Consider the following 22,171-nt stretch of genomic DNA (forward strand, 5'->3'; position numbering starts at 1 on the left):
TCTTAGGAGCATCAAAATTAATAAAACATCCAAGCAGCACCGTTAAGCCGCTGTAACACTGTTCGTACAAACGCACAAAAGACAGTCTGAAGGCACTGTCCGAGGCACACGTTTCTTCCTCGCACAACGGTCTCGTCCGTCGTACGGAAGTGCGTGCAGACGCGTTCGATGCAAACAAGCTTCGAACTCTCTTGAGGAGTGCCCGCAGATGGTTCTGCCCTCAGTCTGCGGCTGACAACCCGTGTCTTTTGCACGACGTACGAGCAGTGATGACTGCACTTTTAGGCTGCGAGCACAGGGGGGAATACGCTCTCACGGTAAACAGACAGACAAGAGATCTTGGCTCCCGTTGACAGCGCAGGGCGCTCAGTAGCGCAGTCTTCACAAGCCAAAAACTGAGGACGCTGCAAGCCAGACACCCCACGTGGATCCCACCAAAGCTTAATCGCATCTTCTTTTTTTTCGTAATTTGCAATGTTTTTACAGGTTAGCTACGCTTCATCAGAGTGCAGCGTTTTGCCATACTTTGTAGAAAAAAAAACGAGTAGAAAACCTTTGATATATACAACACCTGAGATCTTGACACAATCAGGCTGACAAAAACAAAACAGGCTAGGTATATTTTGAAAAATAAGTTTATTCTTTGAACACAGTCACCTTTGCATAAGAGGAAAGTGTAAGTTGCAAAGCTATATAAAACAGCCATTTCAACTGTTTCTTCGTGTAAGCACATTGCTTTGTCTGTTTTAAACTTTGCTGCACAGTTAATCCAAATTATACACTGCACATCTAGGCAATAAAGCTATGGAGTCAGTCATAATTTATTTAAATATAACCCTTCCAAGTTTGGTTAAGGGTATACCAAACCTCATCAACATAGAGGTACAAAATTAAAAATAGCCTCAGTGTAAGCAATCAGTTTACCTCAAACACACCTGCCTTTAATTCCAAATATAAAAACTGTAGAGTATGTGCGAGGAAGTCCTTGGATAAAAACAGATCAATCGATTTTTTCCTAAACAGGTAACACCAGTAATCAAAATAAATATTGCCAAATCTGATAACCCTGTTCCCTTTCTTTAAAGGCTAAAACCACACCCCCATGACCAAAATTGTTTCACAAAATTTTTCTTCTCCACATAAAATTTTCAAAATTGCACACAATTAGCTTTAGCACTCCATAAATGGATTTGTAAGGCACAAGAACTCGTTCCCATGAAAATAAAACATATATATTGCATGACTGGAAGTTATTCCCATGAGTTTGGTGTACCCCTGTGCAACTAACAGCTGCACTTGTTACAATACAAAATCTCTTTAGAATATTCTTGGTTAAGGCTTCAAGTGCATCTCCAGAGGCGTATCTGGTCTTGAACAAATCAACAAACACTGCCATGCATAAATTTCACTCTCTCGTGAGCTCCACTCATAGAACTAAGCCACTCCTAACAAAGGGCAGGTACGTACAGAACAAAGTCAGAATTTCAGTCTAATGCCGGATACTAGTTACAACAAAGGTACAAGAGACAAAGTTTGACGGCCAAAACCACAACCATATTTTTAATACTGAGCAACTTTTTTTTCCCACTTCGGTAAAGTAAAAAAATGTTGGCACTTGGCTGACGGTTATTTTATGAGCCAAGAAATTCCAGGAATTCTGGTGGATTCATATGCCTCAACAGCATACACAGAGCTCCAGTAAACCACACAAGATTTTGGCAAGTCTCCTATGCGTTACAAGTAGCCTAGATATCGTTCATGAAGGCACGTCCACATAAAAGATACATTCAGAATGTGCCCCGCCTTTGTTTAACAATGAGAAAACAACTAAGGCAGCACTATGTCATCTAATGTCAGCACAATGAAGCCTTTTGGACGTTATTACAAATCAAGTTGAGGTGTGCTGCGGTACAAAAATGATCAAAGCTGCGTAACAATACCTGCTCAAGGACAACAATATTGCAACAAATATTTCTAAAAACATGTAAAAAGCTCAGTTTGAGAAGTTTATCTATTTTTATGTCCTTGTATTTGATCAGAGGTTTAAGAAACTGCTCAGTTGAGTATCCCCTTTTAACGAGAGGCTACAGCAACGTAATAAAGTTCAAATGAAGCTAGGACACCAGCCAGCTAGAGAGTCACAAGTTAAAAGTCAAATTTCTAGGAAGTACAGACAGCCAAAAGTACTGCATAAACAATTATTCTGGATATAAAATTGCGGTGCTCAAATTCTTTCATACTTGTATGCAGATGAATTCTAAATCCGCCAGAACGGCTCGTTAACAGGCAAACGTGTTGTTTTGTCCAAAAAAACCCTCAACATTGAGGTGGGAAGCAAGAAACTGACACAGATAAAAACATCCTACAAAAAACAAAAACACTACACACAATTAGCTTTGGCTTCAAAACATTTTTCCAAGGTGGTGCATAAAATATGCGCAAAAAAACGAGCCAGACAACTCAAAAACCAGAGTTCCGACAAATTCTCAGTTAGCGCAGTGCGGCATTTCAAACAGGTGCTCTAAACATTCTTGGATAGATGTCACACACTTCGAGACAGACGCATCTTTTTTTTGTTCCTTTCACAAAAAAGCGAGAAAAAGCTGGCGACAAGCACACGCACGTACACACAGAGCAAGTACTGGAGAGGAGCAGAAAATTTAAGAACCTCGACCCCCACACACAAGCACCACCGACATATGCCGACCACACACCTCGACCGCCCAATCGCGCGGCGTCATTTCCCCGACGAAAAAAAGAACCCAACTTGAGCTTCCGCAGTTTCTGCGCGACTTTCCCTGATACAAAAAGACGCAAGACACTAGCGGTGCACGCAAGTCGGCCCTGCCGCGAAGATGGCATGGAAAGCGTAGGAACGCATGGTCCCCTCCCAGTCACAGCTCCGTCCACGACACTTGCACGCACGTATTCACGCACAAACGCTACAGTGAATGTCTGGCGGAACGAGCGTTACAGGGGCGCGACACGGGAACAATGGCGGAGGTCAGAGGTCGCGCGACGGCGCGGCAGTCGTGTGGCCTACCTGCCAGCCGACGGGAAGGGGGTCGTGGCGGACGGTCAGTACCACCTGGTATGAGGGGTCGAGCAGCGCCAGCACTGCCTCCTGGTGGCTGACCTTGGTCACGTCCACGCCGTTCACCTGCGATGCATGTTCGTCGTCAGTGACGAGCTTGAAAAAAGAAATTGGCTGCAACCTTTATTTTTGAAGTTTTATGATGCATGGAATGTGGCGTTAAGGGAGCGATTGTCTGTATTTGTTTAAGAGACATTATAAGGTCGTTTCGAGAAGCAAAGAACATGTTTATTATTCAATGTCTCGCAACATGGTCGCACGATGCGACGCGATGCGACGTAACCCCAAAACTTGACACTGTGATATCGCTTGACATTTAGTGAATGCGCTCTCCCATCGTGACATCGACCCACAGACGTGAAACGTAGTGCCTGGTTGTAGCCTCTTGCGCAGTGCACATTTATAGGTCCACTCTTGGTATTGCAAGTACTGCCTCTGTAAGTAACAGCCCTCATTAGTGCTTGCAAGAGTATGTGTGTCACAAATTTCGGTATCATTTGGTTGCTTTATTTTAATTGCGTATTTGTTCTGCGCATGTTTTTCTTTCTCACTGAAACCCCCATGTGGAACTCTTTGGAATCTATCACTCTCAAGGCCCCTCTTCCATTTAAGGGATTATCTTTAGAAGGCCTCTGCCGCCAGAACAAGGCTGCCGGGCAGCTACTTGCCTCCCTCCAAAAAGAGAGAAATTGTAGACATATGCTTCTGTCAAGGCCGTTTGTGGAAAGCGACTTTCCCCGTCCCCGGAGACCCTGGCCTCGGATTAGTGTTTTGAGGAGGAGACAAGTCCATCGCAGGTGAGGCTGGACGGGCTGTCGGAGGGCAGCGGTGTTGCAACGGTGGGCAGGTTGCGGTGAAATGTTGTGCGGTAGCTCTAGATATATAAACAACTGTTTTGGCGGGACTATGGGCGTCGGTTTTTTCCCTTTTCGGGAAGTGTGTGTGTGTGGGTGGGTGCGGTGCTGAGTTGCGTCGACCGCCGAGCAACCAGCCCACTATGCCGGTCAAGTCAAGCCTTCATCGTCCGTCGCTCCAAAGACGTCGGTGAGTCTTCAGAGTTTGTTTCAACTTTTCATCTAGTCTTGCCTTAGGACATCTCGAGACTCTGGTCTTCTTGCTTAGATTTTGTGCTCCAGCGAACTCGGGTTCCCAGCTGCATTGTTTGTGGACAACAGTCGTGAGCGGGAGAATGTTGTTTTGTTTTGGTGGTATTTTTGATTTTCGAGTTTTGATTTCTTTGTGGGTAGCCCTATAGCGGGTGGCCCTTTCAAATTGTTTGCTGTTTAGCGTATCGAATTGTGGTTGTTGCTGTGCGCAGCTTTTTATTGCTTCTTATTAAATTTCTTGTTTTTGTTTTTAACCCTGCGTGTCGTCGCCTCCCTTCACTGACTTTACACTGGGCATTGACCTATCACTTGTCACCGGTCCGAACTCAGCATTTCTTTTCTTTCTGAGTAGTTCAATGTTTCTCGTACGGAGTTAAAATATTATCTTAATTAATTTCGACCCCACTCCGTGACAACGTGCAAGCAAATGACTGTACGCAATTTCTATGGGAAAGCGTCGCATGTTTCGCACGCTGCACAATGGAAACAGCCGATTACGTGTGTACGAGAATGTGCGACAAGGAGGCGACATGTCACTTTCTATGTCTGCTAAAACAACACGAAAACATTCACATTTTTTCACTCTCACGCTTAGAAGCCCACGGTTCCTGTCCCTAGAAAGAGAGAGAGAGAGAGAGAGAAGCACCTTGAGCAGACGGTCGCCAACCCTGAGCCGTGCGCAGTGGCCCGCCGCTCCATCCGGGACAATCTGCGAGGAGACACACGCATGCAGAGTGGCTTCCAAAAGCTGACACATTCAACGAAATTCGCGATCTCGTTTCAATTTCTGCAATAAAATTCACACAAAAGGAATAACTTCACTTACTTAAGGGGGGGGGGGGGGGGACACTACCCAGGAAAAAAAATTTCTGCAAAAAAAGTTGGTTTTGAAAACTGCCAAAGGTACTTACATCCATTAACATCTAGAGTATTCACAGAAAGTTTTGTTTACACTGCATAGTTACTTTTTTATAAGTTATTTCCAGTCCACCGATGCTAAAGAAAAGGCAGAGGTTCGAGCACTGTGAACACGCTTTTCTCCATTCCACTGTTTGGCATAAATTTCACCTAATAAATCTATTGTTTCAGTACGAGACTATTGACTTATTTTTCGAGGCTTACATACTGCTTTCCCTCATATAGGCTTGCGTGTGCCGTGGGCATAGACCATCGTAAAGAATGAATGAAAATAAAGAATTTTCATTCATTCATACCAAAATTTTATGGAGCCGGTTACTATAAACTTATAGTTAGCATTTTCATGTTCCTTTATTATGAAAAATTGTAATATAAAAAACTCAGTAAATGTAAAAAAAAAAAATATTTTCATAAATTTTTAATTTGGAAAATGCAAATTTTGTTAATTTTTTTCTTAAAAGTAATTCGCAACACATTTTTCAGTACGCATTCCACCAGAAAAATATGGGGTTACCAACACCGTTTCTCTACGATAGATTCATTGAGCAGAAACCCTGCCAAGCTACGCTTTACTTCGTTTTGGGTGTATAGTACCTCATAAACATTGGTTCATGGGGCTGAAACTTTGCAAGCACTCTTTCTACATGGCTACAAACTCCACCTCCAAATTCCACGCTGATTGAGAGAACGGTTCAGCAGTTGACACTCCCAGGTAGTGTCCTCCCTTAAGATACATTATTGTACTACCACTAAACCGCATTTACTCGAAGCAATGTAGACTCTGAAAATGAGCCGACCTAAAAAGAAAAAAGAAAAAACATGTTAAACTATGTTTGAGCATAGGCTGGCCCTAATTTTTTACGGCAGATGGGGAGCAAATCTGTACGGAACGTTTGTCTCGCAGGGAATCTCGGTTAGCTCGGCATACTCATAAATTGTTTCCTACTGTAATAACTCAACTACTAAAAAAAAAAAAAAAAATGGTGCCACAGGAAAAGGTTTACATTGAGATAAATATGTTGGTCGAAGAAGGCTTTTCGACGAGTCCCGCATTTCAGAAATCACTATGGTGCTCCTACCGCACGTGCACACTTGAAGCTTACGCGATGCCAGAACATTGCTAAAAGAAAGCTCACGCCGCATGCCTTCAAACCTCCTAAAATGCTGCGCCCATACCTTGGAAATGAAGACGCCTGGCTCATCGGCGCCAAACGGGTGGCACGGGTGGTCGGTGCCACCAATGATGCTCAGCCCCAGGGGACCGCCAGCCTTCACAAGCACCACGTCCTGAATGAAGCGAAAAAGGACAAGACTTTGGACGCACGCTTTGAACGGAAGTGGGACACTCGTGTGAAGAACTTGCAGATTCTTGGACTTTGTGAAATTGGTGAATCGTGAAAAAGCAGAAAAGAGAAAAGACGGAGCCAAAAAGCATTTAATTTTGAGTCAACCTTTAAAGTAAAATTGTGCAGCATTTTTTAGAAACATATATTCGTCTATCGGATTATAAAAAATATAGAAGTTCCGTTTCGAAGGCAACAATAAACTTTGCATTTACATTTTAAGAAAAAGTGCCTCAGGAACACTGAAGCCAGAATGGTAATCGTGAAACGGGAAACTAGAGGGTTTAGAGGATGGAATCGGCAACGAGAAATGCTTCTACATAACAAAGTAGGCTTAAAACAAAACGGACATCAAAGGGCTAATAGATATAGGCATCACATTCCCAATTTTATTACTGCGTAGGCTACACTTGGCTACACAAACAAATTAGCGCTGCGCGAACATTATAATTTTCAAATAGCAGTTACGAGTAATACGCCATTCTCCGCAGTGCACCAGTGCTCGGTAAGAAACGCGCTCAAAGGGCCTCACCCACCACACTCAAAACTCGGAAAAGTACAAATATTGCACCCGCGTGCTTCGGAAGAAAGCTCATTTCCAAAGCAGAATGGTACACGCACGTGCCTGATGTATTTAGAAAGAAACGGAAACTCAGTGCATGTCCATATCTACATTACAGTATTTTCATAATTAAAACTGGCACGCATGAGTACCATATCTGCTCCAGTAATCGCCGCTCTGTTTATGAACAAAGCCTGTGGGTCTGCTTTCCCGCAGAGGACAAGGATAGCAAATCGCCATGAACAGCAGAAAAATTGCACTGATTTACGGGACAGAGGTAATGTCTTCACGCGAAAATGCTATCTGCTCAGATTGCATTTTTACGGAGAATCGTGTTCTCAACCTTGTTATTTGCAGTGTTTTTTTTTGCAGAACTTGATGACTGGCTGCATGAGTGTTCTGCAGAAAAGTAGATGCGAGGGCCTTGCTCGTAAGAAGTGCAGCTATTACTGGAGCGATTACGATACATGATAAGCAAAGGTTCCCCGACAACTTTTGCTAATCGTACGTGATTGAAGGAAATATATCTGCGAATAAAGAGAATGGTTATAAATCCCTTTTATCAAGTATAGCTGGACATCTCTATAAGTTTAACTTCCTGTCAAATGCGTCGCTTACTTGCCACCCTAATGTAAGCATTGGACATTCGAAGGCCACAATCAATAAACATACTTAGAATAGAATTAGCTTAGAAATAGACAAGTGGAAGCTTGGCAACAACTTTCACAAGTTCAGCTGGATTTTCGTTTTTAAGAGCACTGCAGTAGTGAAAGGCTCAGAGAAACTACTAGATATTCAATCAGAAAACGTTCGACCAAAACCACCATTAATGCTTCGAACTCAAAATTTGCTATCCACACACGACTTGGATAGCTTGGATCGCTGGCAGTGGCCGCAGCAGCGAAGGTAGACACAGCGGAGGCCCGCTCAACTCGAACCGCCGGGATCACGACGACGTCTACAGTCGTCAACAGAGCAAAAACGGCAGGGTGCGTCTCTCAGACGCCCAGCCTCCGGCCTGCACTCCGTGCCATCCATAATGCTTTCGATTGCCATCCACCATGCTTTCGACGTGCGCGCGCACTCGAGGTGAACGAGACGCCCAAGCATAGTCGAAGCTGGGCAGCTCGCGGCGAAGGCGGGACGACCAAAACTCCTCCCAGCCGTCCTCGCCTCGTCGGCGACCGCCAAAAGATCCTGTATGGTTGCCCTCCCCCGAGAGATCATCTGTTCCGGACGTCGAGCGATGTTCGATGGGAATAACATCAATCGTGTGGCCCCCAGTACCGGTACAAATGATGCGCGAGTATGTGGCAAGGGGGCCCGTGTTTTTCGTTGTGATCCGCGCGCTCAATGTCAGTTCCGGCGGCGCGCCAATTTGTAGCAGGTTTCCGCACGTTTGTCGCACCATAAAATGCAAATCCGCTGCGTTCGCAATCCGCGGTACTTTCACCCGTGATGCGGGAATTCGTGCCGAATTCCCGCATGACTGTCACGTTGCGAAGCGCGAGTTCGCCGTGTCATGTCGTTTCCAGCAGGTGCCCCTCGTGTGTATCGTTCATTTTCGATAAAGCTTTGTTGTTTCACACGCTCACGCTTAGTGCCACGGCACAGGCTGGTTGATTTAGGTCTAAACATATTTTCAGCCTCGTTATTCGTCGAGCCCCCTCCACGAGACGCGGCGATCGGCCCTCCCAAGTGCTTTCGCGGGAATTCGGGCACTCCGGATCTCTTAGTGTACTTTCTCGTCACTTCGAGGAAACACTTTGACGCACGTGGTGGCATGGCATGCCAAAGACACCGGTTGCAAAACGCATCTTTGGACGCCCCAGTCGAGACGAAAGCCTACCTCTTCCGAGCCGGGGGTGAGGGAAAGCACATTGTTGGTCACCCTAGTGGTGGTGGTCTCGGTGAGCGTGGTCCTCGTGATCACCTCCGTCGTCCGCCCCAGGGTCTTGGGAGCCGCCGGGAACTCGGCCGCCAGGGGTGCATACGGGTTCGGCTGCTGAATGGTTACCGTCACCAGCGGGCCCTTCAGCCGCTGAGACGTCGGCGATGACGAGGGGTTAGGCACGACGGGCACCTCAACGTTACCCGCCGACGGGGGATAGCCGTTGCCCATCGCCTGAAACGAACGCAGGAGCCGCGCCGTTGGAAGGCGAGCTCTCAGCCGGTTCTCGGGTATAGCGCCTAAAAACGCATCTCCAACTGGTCTGTTTACCACTCGTGAAATCCCGCAAGAGCACCGGCCCACACTCGAGGAATCATGGGAATGGTGTTCCTTTAGTTCCCTAGTGATCGGTAATTTCAATCAGTTCGATGCTCACAGACTTTTGAGTGTAATCCAGAGTCACCCTGAACAAGTGTCATGTAGAGTCCAAGGACTTGTCACATCACTTAAAATTTCTCATCAATGTTGGCATTTTTGATACCGTGCATGCAATTCCCCCTTCAACCTGGCCGAGCTGCAGAGATCTCTTACAATATTATCATTTTCGTGGTTCCTGTTTTAGCAGGAATCGCTTAAAAAGCCGAGAATTCGTATAAAGCAAAACCAAGACTTAGCTCAGAGTCAGCGTGGCCATTCACACGTATTTCAGCGTTTCTAAGCTAATAAGAGCATCTTTGAAGCTGTACGAGAATGGTAATATTGTAAGAGATTTCTGCACCTCAGCCCAGTTAAAGGCGTTGATGGCGTGCACAGTATCAAAAATGCTGATACTGACGAGAAATTTTAAAAGTGATATGACAGATCTTTGGACTCTATATGATGTTCATTCAGGACGACTCCAGATTACACTCAAATGCGTGTAAGCACAGAATTGGTCAAAATTACTGGTCACTAGGGAACTGAAGGAACACCGTTCCCATGATTTGTCAAGTGCGGGCCGGGGCACTTGGGGATTTGGCAAGTGGCCTATTCTGACGGTGACACAGCGGCGGATGTGAGTGTGGTAGATGCCCGTTTTGCTGCGGGTCGCCTCCTAGCTCGACGATTCGCAGAAGCTTCAACAGCCGGGAGTACCGTAGTTTAAGTTTTCTTGTAACGTGTACCGACACGTCCGACTACCAAAGCTGCCGCCATGGCGAAGCGACTCGAAATACGACGACGGGGACTTACGTGCACGCCGGGAGGCATGGTGCGTGCCGGACGGAAGGAAGAGAAGGTGCCCACGTTGGAGGCCGCGTTCACGTGGTCGCCGCTGTTGGCGTAGATGGGCTCTGTGGGGAGGTCGCTCGTGGCCACGTTGGGCAGAGGGGGGTCCCTGCGGGCGCTGGGGAACGAGTAGGGCTGGTGCGGGAGGCCCGGGTGGGCCGATGTCTGCTGCGCCGAGCCCACTGTCGTCGTGTCGTTGCGCAGGCCTGGCAGCTTCGTGTAGATGGAGTACGTCGGCTGAAATGGGACGCGATCGACGAAGGTCGGGCGTAAGGTAATGGGAGCGAGCTTCAGCGAGGCCACCGCGACTGAAAGTTCATTAAAGACTGGATAGTGAAATAAAATGGGAGAGAGAGATTGAAATAAAGTATCGGGCAAAAGTAGAGCTTGAGGCAAAGTCCATTCCCTTTAGTTGCGTTCGTCTTTTTCTCGTCTAACCAAATGTTTCTCGGAAGGCAAGTATTTGCAGTGTTAGAGGTGCCTTAAAAAATTTAGTCCTACGGAAAACAAACCTGGGTCAAGGCGCAGCGACAAGGAGATTGATCGGTCAATTAATTGACTGATTAACAGTTAATTTGAGTGATTGACCTTAATTGACTGATTGATAGACCTTGTTTTAGTGACTGATCTTAACTTACAGACTGATTGACAGTTTGAATACTTGACTAATTTATTTACTAACTTTATTAACTGATTGGCAGTTTGATTAATTACTTACTGACCAATTGACAGTTTGTCTGATAGGCTGATTGGTTTATTTATTCATTGATTTTCTTACTGATTTATAGGTTGTTTGAACATTGAATTGATTTATTGACTGGTTGCATAAACCAACAACTAGCTCTATGTAGTCCCAGCAGAATGTCTCGATTTGTCAATTAAGCGATTTACTGAGTGATTTCCCATTGCTTTCATTGGTCTATTAATTCACCAATTGATTCATCAATTGAATATTTGGCTGACAGTTTGTTTGAATGGTGGGCCGACCTATTAATCGACCGATTGCACAAAGCAACAACTAGTTCACCGTTGCCCCAGCAGAATGTCTCAATTGGTCAATTAAACGATTTTCTGAAAGATTGAATGTTAATTTCATAGGTCGTGAAATTCACCAAATGACTGACTGACTAACTGAGTGATTGCTCATATGAATGATAAACCGACCTATTGATCGACCAATTGCACAAAGCAACAACTAGCTCACTGTAACCCCAGCAAAATATCTCGATTGATTGATTAAATGATTGGCCGAGTGATTGAACGTTAGTTTCATAAGTCGATGAATTCACCAGTTGATTGACTGACTAACTGAGTGATCGCTCATCTGAATGATGAACCAGCTGACTGATCAACCGATTGCTAGCTCACCGTAGCCCCAGCAGAACGCCTGTCCGCTGTAGCCTCCTCCGCGCCTGTGGATGCAGCGCTGGGGCTGACGCCAGGACGCCGGTACCCTCCCAGGTAGGACGGCCGGTTGGCCATGTACGAAGACGACGAATAGAGGCTCCCGCCGAGGGGGCGCGAGGTCGCCGGCGCTGCCGTGCCCGGCGGGGAAGATGCGCTGGTCCTCCCGGCGGTTGCCGCCGAGGGGTCCCGAAGCACCACTTCTTCGCGCTGCACGACGAGCCGCACAAAGCGCTCCAGCCCCGTGAGCATGGCCACCGCCTGGTCGTGGCGCACACCGTCCATGTCGATGCCGTTGATGGAGAGGACCCGGTCGCCCACGCGGAGCTTGCCGTCGCGTGCCGCTGCCCCGCCTTCTGCCACCCGTGAGATGTAAATACCCTGCAAGCGGGTAGGGCATGGGTTCTCAAATCGGTGTCCCCGAACCCTTTAAGGCCCCCCGAGGCTTTTTTTTAGGGGCCGCAAAGCCCTAGACCATTCAACAACCCAAGCAATAAATCCTATATTTTTATGCAAAAGCATTAACTGTCTTACGGAGCGAACCGACGTTATCAGCTATTGAAGCTGCATCAAACGGCACCTAAATTTCCCTGTCCGGTAGAGCGAAGCCTGTAGTCTGTAGCAGCGAATTGATGGATAGACTCCCATTGGCTGGAGCGCGGCATAGTTACAAGAAACGCCACCCCACTGCCATGGCACAGCGGCCCAGCTGCCGGCAAGAGGGAGAGGGTGGTTGAACTCTGCAGAGCGGCCGGCCGCAGAGCCCGCCCGGACAGCATCCACAGAACTGGCCATAGGAATATGTTACGTATATGACTGATTCCGCATTCATACACGTTAGCAGTTTTAAGTGTCTTCGTGGTTTTTTCTTTTTTTGTTAATGATGGCCATCTTACAAAGCTAAATAGACCAAACCTAAAAGCAATCCCCAGAATATCAGTGGTTAAAAACCACTGGGGTAGGGGGAAAAGGGACCCGTTGGGGCCAGCTGTCCCCTGAAATATCAGTTGGTTGGAAGACACACAAAGAGGAACTACGATGATGTCCCAGATGATAGTCTCATGTGTACTGACTAAGCCTGCGAGTGCATTGCCAGAGTCAGTTGCAAAACTTGGGAGAGAGAGATAGCGCAAGGCAGGTAAACAGAGCTAGAAAAACGCATAGCTGGCATCCTTCGAAACCCTTTGTCTTTTGAGCGAAAATCTCCTTTCAACCTACGGCTGCACTGCCGCAAGGCTTCATCTCCTCCCTTTCTTATGGCTGCCAGGCGGTCTATTGTTCTGGTGCAGACTCCGCAGGCTTAGTTACTGAACAGAAGGCTATGCCCAGATAGACACATTGTTTAAGGATGAGCCAAAAGTTGTCGCTATCCACCCATTTAAACTGTAAAATGGTAATCGGTGCTTTCAGTTTTATGAATAGACTATTTGTAGCCAGCTTTTGCTCATTTCGAAAATACAGCAAAGGCTCGGTAATTCGAAATTGACTTAAATTTTTGTTTGGTTCAGAGTACTGCTGTGACCCCGTAAATTGCACAAAGCTATGGATGAAAACCTACATGGTAATCTGAACGCTAATCTCCGGAACCCGTTAAAATTCAAGTGTTTTTTTTTATGCACCCGGAAGTCTGAAAACTCTGGAACCACAAAAGACCTTTTGGCTACGCCGGCCACACCAAGCACACAACCATGGACACTTTAATTCATTGCCACGGCATTGAACATGCAGTAACTATAACCTAGCACATGAGCAGCCGTCCATTAACAACACACACGGCCAATTTCTTATGATTAAGAATAGTCGAAGTAAGAACTACTAATTTTTTGCCTTTCTCAATAACAAAAAGTCTTGCCTTTCTCAATAACAAAAAGTCAAAAGTAGATTTTGGTTCTTTTTCTAATGGGATGCCTCCGAGCAGCTGATTGACAAAAGTGTCACACTGCCCAAAAGTGTTGTTGGTGACCAAGGAGAAGTCACATATGCAACGCTCCGAAATGATAAGGTACTAGAACAGACACCACTTCTATTCGAGGCATCAGTTTTTAATTTTCCCTTTTCTGAACTTCATAGACTATCACCGAAGAGACAACAAGGCTGCAAGTCCAGGCGTACCGTATATACTCGCATAATGAACGCACCCGCACTCCCCCCCCCCAAACGTGTACCAATATCTGAATTTTTTTTTTTTCCCCTCGCGTAATCAACGCATTTTCAATTTTCGGCTCCGCAAGTCTCAAATTGCATCCAATTTAGCTAGCCACCAATCCAAATTTTTTTTGCCCCCAAGCGGTCAGGCTAAGCCAAGCCAAGCTGCTCTTGTAATGGCCGCACGTGCGCAGTTGCAGTAGTTGCGGAAGTGATCAACCGTGAAACCGAGCGGCGCACACACTTGATGAAGCTTGGGTCGAGGAATTGCCCAGCCTTGGACATTCTTCGCCTATCGGATGCATTGATGTCAACAAACACGCCAATGTCTATGGTCCGCTTTTGGACAAAGAAATCGTGAAAATGGTTAGGCCTAATTTCAGATACTCCGGGCAAATGGGTAAATGCATTTATTTAATCTGGCACAGCGAGGTGCACGCTACGTCGTAGGTTGAGAGTGTCTGGTAACAGCTGCCTCCGTGAACAGAACTTGATCCGTGGGAGCGGGCCCCGGAGGTTGGCGGATGGACTTTGTACGGCCGCCAGATACTAGCAATATATATATATATAATAGGGTTGTGCGAATAGTGGTTTGAATCGAATAGTGCTGCGTCATTGATAGCCTTGACAGTGTAAGGAAAAACCAAGCTGACCGGTTCTTTCAACAGTGCAGAAGCTAGGGATGACGCTGCGCTATTCGATTCAAACCACTATTCGCACACCCCTAATACATAACCTAAAAATGGTTGTGTTGTCGCGTTGCTTTCCATGCTAAATGAGCTTTAAAGGGCGCTTTTCCTTCCGCGAAAGGCACGCCGAAAGCGCCCTAAAAAGGTTTGTAATTTATAAAGCATGGCTACCGTGGCGCGCCCCCGACCAGCCGTGGGTGCACCTCGATCAGTGGAGACGTGCCATAGTACCTTGCTGTGTCATAATGGCACCTAATATGACATTTGCACGAAGTGTGGAAATGCAAAAATTTTACCCCGCATAACATTCTATATGCGAGTAAATACGGTATTATGCGGCATTCTTTTATGATTTACAGATTGAATAAAAGCCTGATTGGTCGACCGACTGACCCACCTGACTGCCATCCTTGTAAGGTGTTCCTCCCTTGCCGCCCGCGATGCTGAACCCAAGCCCGTTGTGGTCCCGAATCAGAGTTGTATAGATGATCTGCACGAAAGGACGGTAGAGGGGCATCACACATGTGACAAACCAATAAGGCTGAATCGGCGATGTGGATGCACCACAGCGAGACCATCCCAAAATCACAAAGCCTTATAGCGTAGTGCCATTCCTGTCTGTGTTTAGTATCCTTGAGTTGAGATGAATGAACACAGAAGTATTGAAATGCTCTACACCAGGTATGGGCAAAATACATGCAAATATGTATCGAAATACAAATACAAAATACTTCGTGAAAAACATATTTAATTACAAATCTAATTACATTTCAGAAAAAGCATTTAAATACAAGATACAAATACAACCAAATGTATTTGGTCTACTCCAAATACTCTTCAAATACATTCCTCAAAATTTGCGTCAGCGACTTCAGGGCACCTGCAACGGGTTTCTGGATGTCTCATTTTAATTTTTGCATCGCACGCTCGGGAATAAGAGTGCGAGGCTCTAGTAACGTAATAAAAATACAATCACAAAAAAATGTAATCAGCTTGGACGTAATAGGTGAAAGAAGTAAAGAGCTTCAAGCAGCTTGTTTTGTCGATTACATTTTGGTATAGACCAACAAATAACCGAGACGACCAAGACGCGCAGAACTAGCTAGATAATTTTTTATTGTTGCAGCTCACATCAGTTTCGAAAATCTGGACGACCCGCATATTTAGAATGTTCCAGACAAAAATATGGATGGAAATCAGGCTGGAAAGCATCAAAAGTTGTCACAGGCACTTATTTCCCCAGTCTGTCTGTGAACGTTGATTTCGTCACTATTCTTGCCCTGGACTAGCACCGTAATCACAAAGTCACTAAACGCTTGTGCTTGATTGAGAGACACTGCATTCGGTGCAGAGCGTAGCTTTCTTACTGCTCTGGACAGTGACAATAAATTTGAGGGATGTATTTTCGTCCACCAAATTGTATTTAATTACAATTGTATATAAAATACCCACATTTTAGTATTTAAATACACACGTCAAATACATTACCCAATTCGTAATTAAATACAAATGCAAAATACACAAAGCATTTGAAATACATATTTCAAATACTTGTATTTGAAATACTGCCTATCCCTGCTCTACACGATAGGAAGCAAGACCGGTAGTAAGTCGCACCTATTTGTAACTAAGTCGGTTATAATGAAATAGCGCCTATAGTGAAGAGATCACAATTTCCATTCCCATTTGCACCTTTTCAATGTATGTTTGTTTTTAGCAAAAGAAATTGAGCGGCTCCCGCGGATATGGCAAGGGAGCCTTTGTGATAATTTTTAAAAATAATCAAATTAGAAAAGTTTATCAAGTCGCAAACCACCCCACTTTGCTGCTGCGGCCGAGCAGTCACCCAGAACAGGCTGCAAACGTCCTGCAAAAGCCGCCGCCGGCAGCCTCTGCATTGTCGTCTGCTCCCCGTTCTTTACCTGGCAAGCAGCTTTTTTGCATCACACATAGGGATGCCGTCGGCTCGTACCAGCCCATACCAAGCAAAGTTGCTTCGCTAGCAAAAACAACATGCAATCGTTACAAAAATCTATATTAACCACAACCCATAATATTGTTTACAAAAATAAATGGCAATACATTAGGAATTTTTGTTTTATCGAGTCATTTATTTTGCTAAATGAGTGACCGTTGTCTCCAACAAATCAAAAAATACAGTTGCAATAGACATCTCCTAAATGGCATTTATGATGTTCTCCGACACGTCTGACACTTGAAAGTTTGAATGACCCTTGGGAATCTTGAAGACCTTGAATTGAGTTGACCGTCTGACAGGGGTATTAGTGCCACCGTGCAACTCTAACCGACTGCGACCAAGCCAACCATTGCTGGCTCGAAGACAGTCACCGCCGACTTGCAACAACGGCCGACCACACCCGAGCCAATCATTTGTTGGCTCAACGACAGTTCGAAGACACCACTCACGTCTCGCTTGGTCTCGAAGTCAGGCTCGGGGGTTCGGGGTTCGGGAGTGGCTGGCAGCGAACGCTGATCCCCCTCCGACGGGAGCGGGGGCACGCAGAGTCCCTGGGGTCCCCCCACGGGAGGGGGCCTGTGCTTGGGACCCCCCTGCCTGGCGGGGGCGTCCCTGCCGTCCCCCCTCGGACCCGGAGCGGCAGCCGCCCCCAAGGGCTCCGAGAGCGCCTGCTGCAGCGGGGACTTGACCGGGGGAACCTGGTTCTGTAAAAAATCAGGCACCCCACGCGCGAGACATGTCTTTGCTTTTTTTCTTCTCGGCTCAAAACACACAAACAGTTCAAGTTCACCCTGGCAACCCTGGCAACCCTGCCGTGACAAAAATGCATGCATAATTCTCACGGCAAGTTCCACAATGTAAAAAAAAGTAACATGCATAACGATGTCGTCTGCTTTGCTAAAGATGGGATTGGCCGTGGCACAGTCGTAAGATGTATGAGAAGGAACAGCCCGTTGTGCTTGTATGAAGCACCTGCCAGTTATTAAGGATGTTCCGGTTTAATATAGGACTGGAACTCAAATTTCTCTGAACTTTCTGACAAATCGAGCGATTAAGAGGATTGTGGAGACCGCAGTCATGGCAAAAGGGCAGATAGAGTATTGTTGCTCATACTGTTCACTACTGTACATGGGTTAATCAGTGAGTATCAAGTAGATAACATCAATGGTTATCCCCACTTTATTGCCTTACACAGCACGCAAAAGGCTTTGCCTACATGTTTTTTTGTAATATTACTGGATGTTATATTCCCCTTGAACAGGAAGACAAACTCAGCCTGTTTTTTCAAGACCAAACCTGAATCTATAACTTAGGCAGAAAGATGCATTATAAACAAACAAAGAGCATCTGGGTCATCCCAGCAAAGGGCTGAGAATTAATTGACACCATTCGATTATAGTAGGCTTGCTATGTTTTAAACTCAGATACCTCATACTTCTGATTAATTCAAATGAATTTCAAAATTTTTCTTGTCCCGCTATATGCCTTTGAAGTATTCATAAGCCGCTTAATTCAAACGGCATTTTCGTGTAATTCATACTTTTTGTTCTTGCGACACAGTTGAGTGCACTTCTTTACGAGCACAGGTGCACTGCAGAGGCAACACCGACGGAGCTTGCTTCCGCAGGTGTTGCTTCTCTGCACTGCACCGGTGCTTGGTGAGAAGCGCACTCAATGGGGCTCACATAAGCTATGAAAACGGGCATCACGCAAAAATTTTAATAGCAACTCGTACGGACGCTGTGACGTGGCGACATGGCATAGGTCCTTGTCAGGGCGTCCGCGCAAGTTGCTATGAAAACTGCACCACACCGCCCGCTTTCATCGCTCCTGTGTCCCCTGTATAATACGATAGTCCACATTAGACAACTTCTTGGCCAGATGAACAAACTTAATTTTGTTTTGAGTTGTCATGTACTGTCTAAAGAGTTCACGATAAACAACATTTTTGAACAACTTATGCCATACATTTCACAAATGTTTCATCTGTAGCATACCTGCTTATGATCAGTAGGCCTATGTAGAAGAAATCATCAGATATCTGCTTTGTATGTGCAGCCATTCATATGGAAAATCATAATTTAATCTTGCATCATATTTAGACGAATTTCTGATAATTCAAACCAAATTTGTGGCTTCCTAGAGTTTGAATGTTAGAGTAGTGTATCTTTAGTATACAAAGTTACATAGCACCATCGCCAAAGTTGCTTCCTACCAACTGCAGGCACCCTTATGGGGCTTTGAACCTGCCAACTTGGTACTACCGCATTTATTCGAGAATATGTCGACCTTCTTATGAATAAACCCGTGTCAGCTTTCCCGCAGAGCCCACAAAGACTGATCATCAAGACTTACGAAAGGAGCGAATGAAAAGCAAAGCAGAGGTAAAGTTTGGAATAAAATACATGCAATCCACACAGAACTCCTTCCCGCATTCTGACATCATTGGGGCCTCGTCATTCGCTGGGCCTCTTCCGCAAATCGCAATGATTGGCTGTCCTTGAGCATTGCAGAGAAATACACGCACAGGCACTGTCCACAAAGTGGTCAACCTATTTCTAAATAAATATAGTATCTGGAAACAGACATTTTGACTAAACGCCATTAGAGCGTTTCTAAATTGAGCCGTACCCCGCCTCTAATACCACGCAACGTCAAAGGGAGAAAAATTACCGCCAGGGAGGAGGGAGGCCTCTGCGTCTCCCGTGCAATCACCATGGTTAGCCGGTTTCCAGCCGCCTTCAGTGCATTCACAGCTTCGTAATGATCGATGTCAATCACCGACAAGCTGTTCACCTGCAGAAAAAAAGAAAGGCCTCCTGTTTCCGACGTGCTCGGATCAACTTCAACACTGAATTTCGACCCCGCTGCGCCGTCGTTCTGCGCAGTCAACAACTTTCGGAGAGAGGGTGCTTAGGAAAGGTGCTTCGAAACACGGTGCGAAAGGAGCCAGAAGCGACGGGAGAATTAGGAAGCTGGCACCGACGGCGCACGACAGCGCTTGCGACGAGAAAGTTTTGCGTGGTGTGGCGCAGAAAAGTTGAAAGGAAGGCCGAAGCACCGTGCCACCTAATCCACAATCGACGCACCACCCGATGCAGCCGTTCAAGCTAACTTTTATGAACGTCTCGGGTAACCTGGCAGCACACAAAAAGACACACATTCCCCTCGTACCGTTTGCAATTGAGGAAATTCCTGCAATGATGATTCCGCTCGCGCATCAAGGCAGCAATCTTTTCGACGTCCAAACGAAAGCAAAGAATTACGTTTCGGTTTCGTGGGTTCTATGGCCACCGACAGGACGCGCACGACAGGGAGGAGCTCGAGTCGTCCCGCCGCCACCGCCAGCGTCCTACCTCCGCCACCACTTTGGCCCCTCGAGAACCTCGAACAAGCACGAGCGGCTAGAGTACGGTGAAAGTCAACAGGCACGTAGTGGGGGCCAGGCTTCCAAAAAGACGTGCCCTGTTAGTTTCCCGTTGTTAGTGACTGTCCGGAGCACAAGTTCGTCTGCTTCTTTTGCAGGGGTTATGGTGACGTCACAACGACGAACTCCGATTGGGTCCGATTGAAGGATAGTGGGTAGACCTTGAGCCAGGTTGCATCGAGGTCTACCTACTATCCTTTTAATCACAGCCAATCGCAACTCGGCGGCGTTTTCACTTCACCACAACCCCTGCGAAAGAAGCGGACGAACTTGCACTCCGCACGGGGAGCAACACTTCGCACAAACATCTCCCACGATGAACGCAGCCCCCCGCGACTCGGCGTTCGCAACTCACCGAGAGAATCTTGTCGCCGACCCTTAGTCCCGACCGCTCCGCGGGTCCTCCTTCCGTCACTTTCGAGATGAAGATGCCCTGAAGGGAGTGGAACGGTTTTGGGAGTCACGGCACGTTCCGCAAACGGTCCGGCGGTGCCGTGTCCAGAACGCTTTCTCGACCGATATGTTTGCCGCGTCCCAAAAAGTGGTCCCCCAATTTCCACCTAACGTGCGACGTAAATTGTTGCCACTTCGGGACCCCCTTCGACGTACGGGCAAAACGGGACGCCCTCCGGTCGAAGACGCGCTCCGGGCGTCTTCGCGCACCGTACCGGGGCGGCGAGAAGTCGACGACCCCGGCGCTCCTCACCTCGTCGTCCCCTTTGAAAGGAGTCGAGTTCTTTCCGCCCGCCACGCTCAGCCCGAGCCCCATGGAGTTCCGTTCCACGACTATCTTGATCCGCTCCTCCACCATTTCCGCAGACGCCGATCCTGCACACAAGACGTTGGAATCGATCAGGCGGATGGGCTGGGCCGGATGGATGGGAAAATGATTTTGAGATGCAGTTTCTTCTAAGTACCGCATTCTAGTTGCTCCTTCAAAACAGCTTTATTGAGTATCCGATTGTCAAGTTCTCGACTGCTGGATTGGTTGACTTGAGGTCCACTAGGTTGATTTACTGACATATTGTATCACCAGTTTTACTCACTTATCGTCAATTGGTTAAGCTGCTTTATTGAACTAGTGTACGACTAGCTCGCTGAATTGGTTAATTTGATTTATTAACTTTGTGAATGAAGGACAGATTGGCTTATGGTTGACTGGCTTAATTGACTGATGTTGACTCTTCTTGCTTACCAAGGCTGGAAGTCTTCAATAAACTGATGTATGATCAATCAGTTGAGTTGGTCATTTGACTTATCAACAAACGATTGGCTGGGGTTCCCTGGCTTAATTGATTGAAATTGACCATTCTTGTTCCCCAAGTTAGTAAGCCTCCCATGGACTGACGTAGACCAATTAATTGAATCGAACAGATTAAATAGATTCATCAACTTTGTGACTGATGACCTGACTGGGTTATGGTAGATAAGTTGAACCAATTAATCAATATAGACTATTCTTGTTCGCCCAAGTCGTAAGCCTCCAAGTCGTATTTTCACGAGAATCTCGAGTCTTCTGTTTTCTTCAAAGGTGGCTAGGAATTTCTCCAGGCAGGAGAGAGGGAGTTTGTGGACGCCCACGCCAGAGGGCGCACTCCAGACCACGTCACTCACCGTCCGCAGAGGAAGCGCCGGCACCGTCCAGCTCGTATTCTGCGCTATGCCCCAGCCGGTCCCGAGGGGGGGAGGGGGGTGGAGGGGGCAGGGGCTCCTCATCCTCAGGTTGACGCATTGCTTGCATCAGAATTGAGGCCACCTGGACATTTGGCCATGGAACCAGATTGCTCTTGTCACTTAGGTCATGTGGGCTTTCAATGCAAATAACGTGTCTACCACCAAGTTCCTAGCAACTACTCTTGCATTCGCCGTGGTCTTGTGTAATTGTGTAAGGTTGCGAGCAATTTTGCTTTCCTTAAACACTGTTGCTGGATGGGGTGGTGAAGTTTAATTGTAATGGGGGAACGCCAAAGGGGTGAACCTTTCAGTGATTGATGATTGAATATAGTACCCAAATTCTATGGTTCAAATGTGTTGCAGGCAATATTTGCAGGCTCTCAGATTGTAAGTTAAACAATGAGCTTTAAATTAAAAAGTGAAAGCCGTTTACAACTCCCTGTAACGCCGAATTGGAGCGCAGCTCTTGAGGAGGAGGAGGGAAGGGTACTGAGGGGAGGGTAAACCCCTCCTCCTCCTCCTCCTCCCCTCATTCTTTAATATGCTCCGGGGGGTCACCTGACCTCGGGGGGAGGGGGTCATGTGACCTCGGGGGGTCACCTGACCTCGGGGAGAGGGGGGTCACGTGATTTGGGGAGGGGGTCACGTGACCTCGGGGAGGGGGCCACATGACC

At 46.7% G+C, this 22,171-nt stretch overlaps 1 protein-coding gene across 1 annotated transcript in view; it reads right to left on the reverse strand.

Moving 5' to 3' along the window:
- LOC8031834 (protein lap4) overlaps window positions 1–22,171 on the reverse strand; it is a 105,858-nt gene that overhangs the window by 32,829 nt on the left and 50,858 nt on the right. Inside the window, exons 16-27 of the mRNA XM_029969528.4 lie at window positions 21,438–21,579; window positions 20,530–20,651; window positions 20,179–20,256; window positions 19,070–19,192; window positions 16,846–17,100; window positions 14,816–14,908; window positions 11,549–11,965; window positions 10,145–10,417; window positions 8,873–9,148; window positions 6,295–6,405; window positions 4,847–4,909; window positions 3,044–3,160 (exon numbers count right to left, since the gene is read on the reverse strand). Of these exons, the coding sequence (XP_029825388.2) occupies window positions 3,044–3,160; window positions 4,847–4,909; window positions 6,295–6,405; window positions 8,873–9,148; window positions 10,145–10,417; window positions 11,549–11,965; window positions 14,816–14,908; window positions 16,846–17,100; window positions 19,070–19,192; window positions 20,179–20,256; window positions 20,530–20,651; window positions 21,438–21,579 (2,070 nt within the window). The remainder of the gene's footprint in view (window positions 1–3,043; window positions 3,161–4,846; window positions 4,910–6,294; window positions 6,406–8,872; window positions 9,149–10,144; window positions 10,418–11,548; window positions 11,966–14,815; window positions 14,909–16,845; window positions 17,101–19,069; window positions 19,193–20,178; window positions 20,257–20,529; window positions 20,652–21,437; window positions 21,580–22,171) is intronic.

The sequence above is a fragment of the Ixodes scapularis genome, unplaced genomic scaffold (assembly GCF_016920785.2).
Source record: "Ixodes scapularis isolate PalLabHiFi unplaced genomic scaffold, ASM1692078v2 PGA_scaffold7__128_contigs__length_106722199, whole genome shotgun sequence".
Classification (NCBI taxonomy): Eukaryota; Metazoa; Arthropoda; class Arachnida; order Ixodida; family Ixodidae; genus Ixodes; species Ixodes scapularis.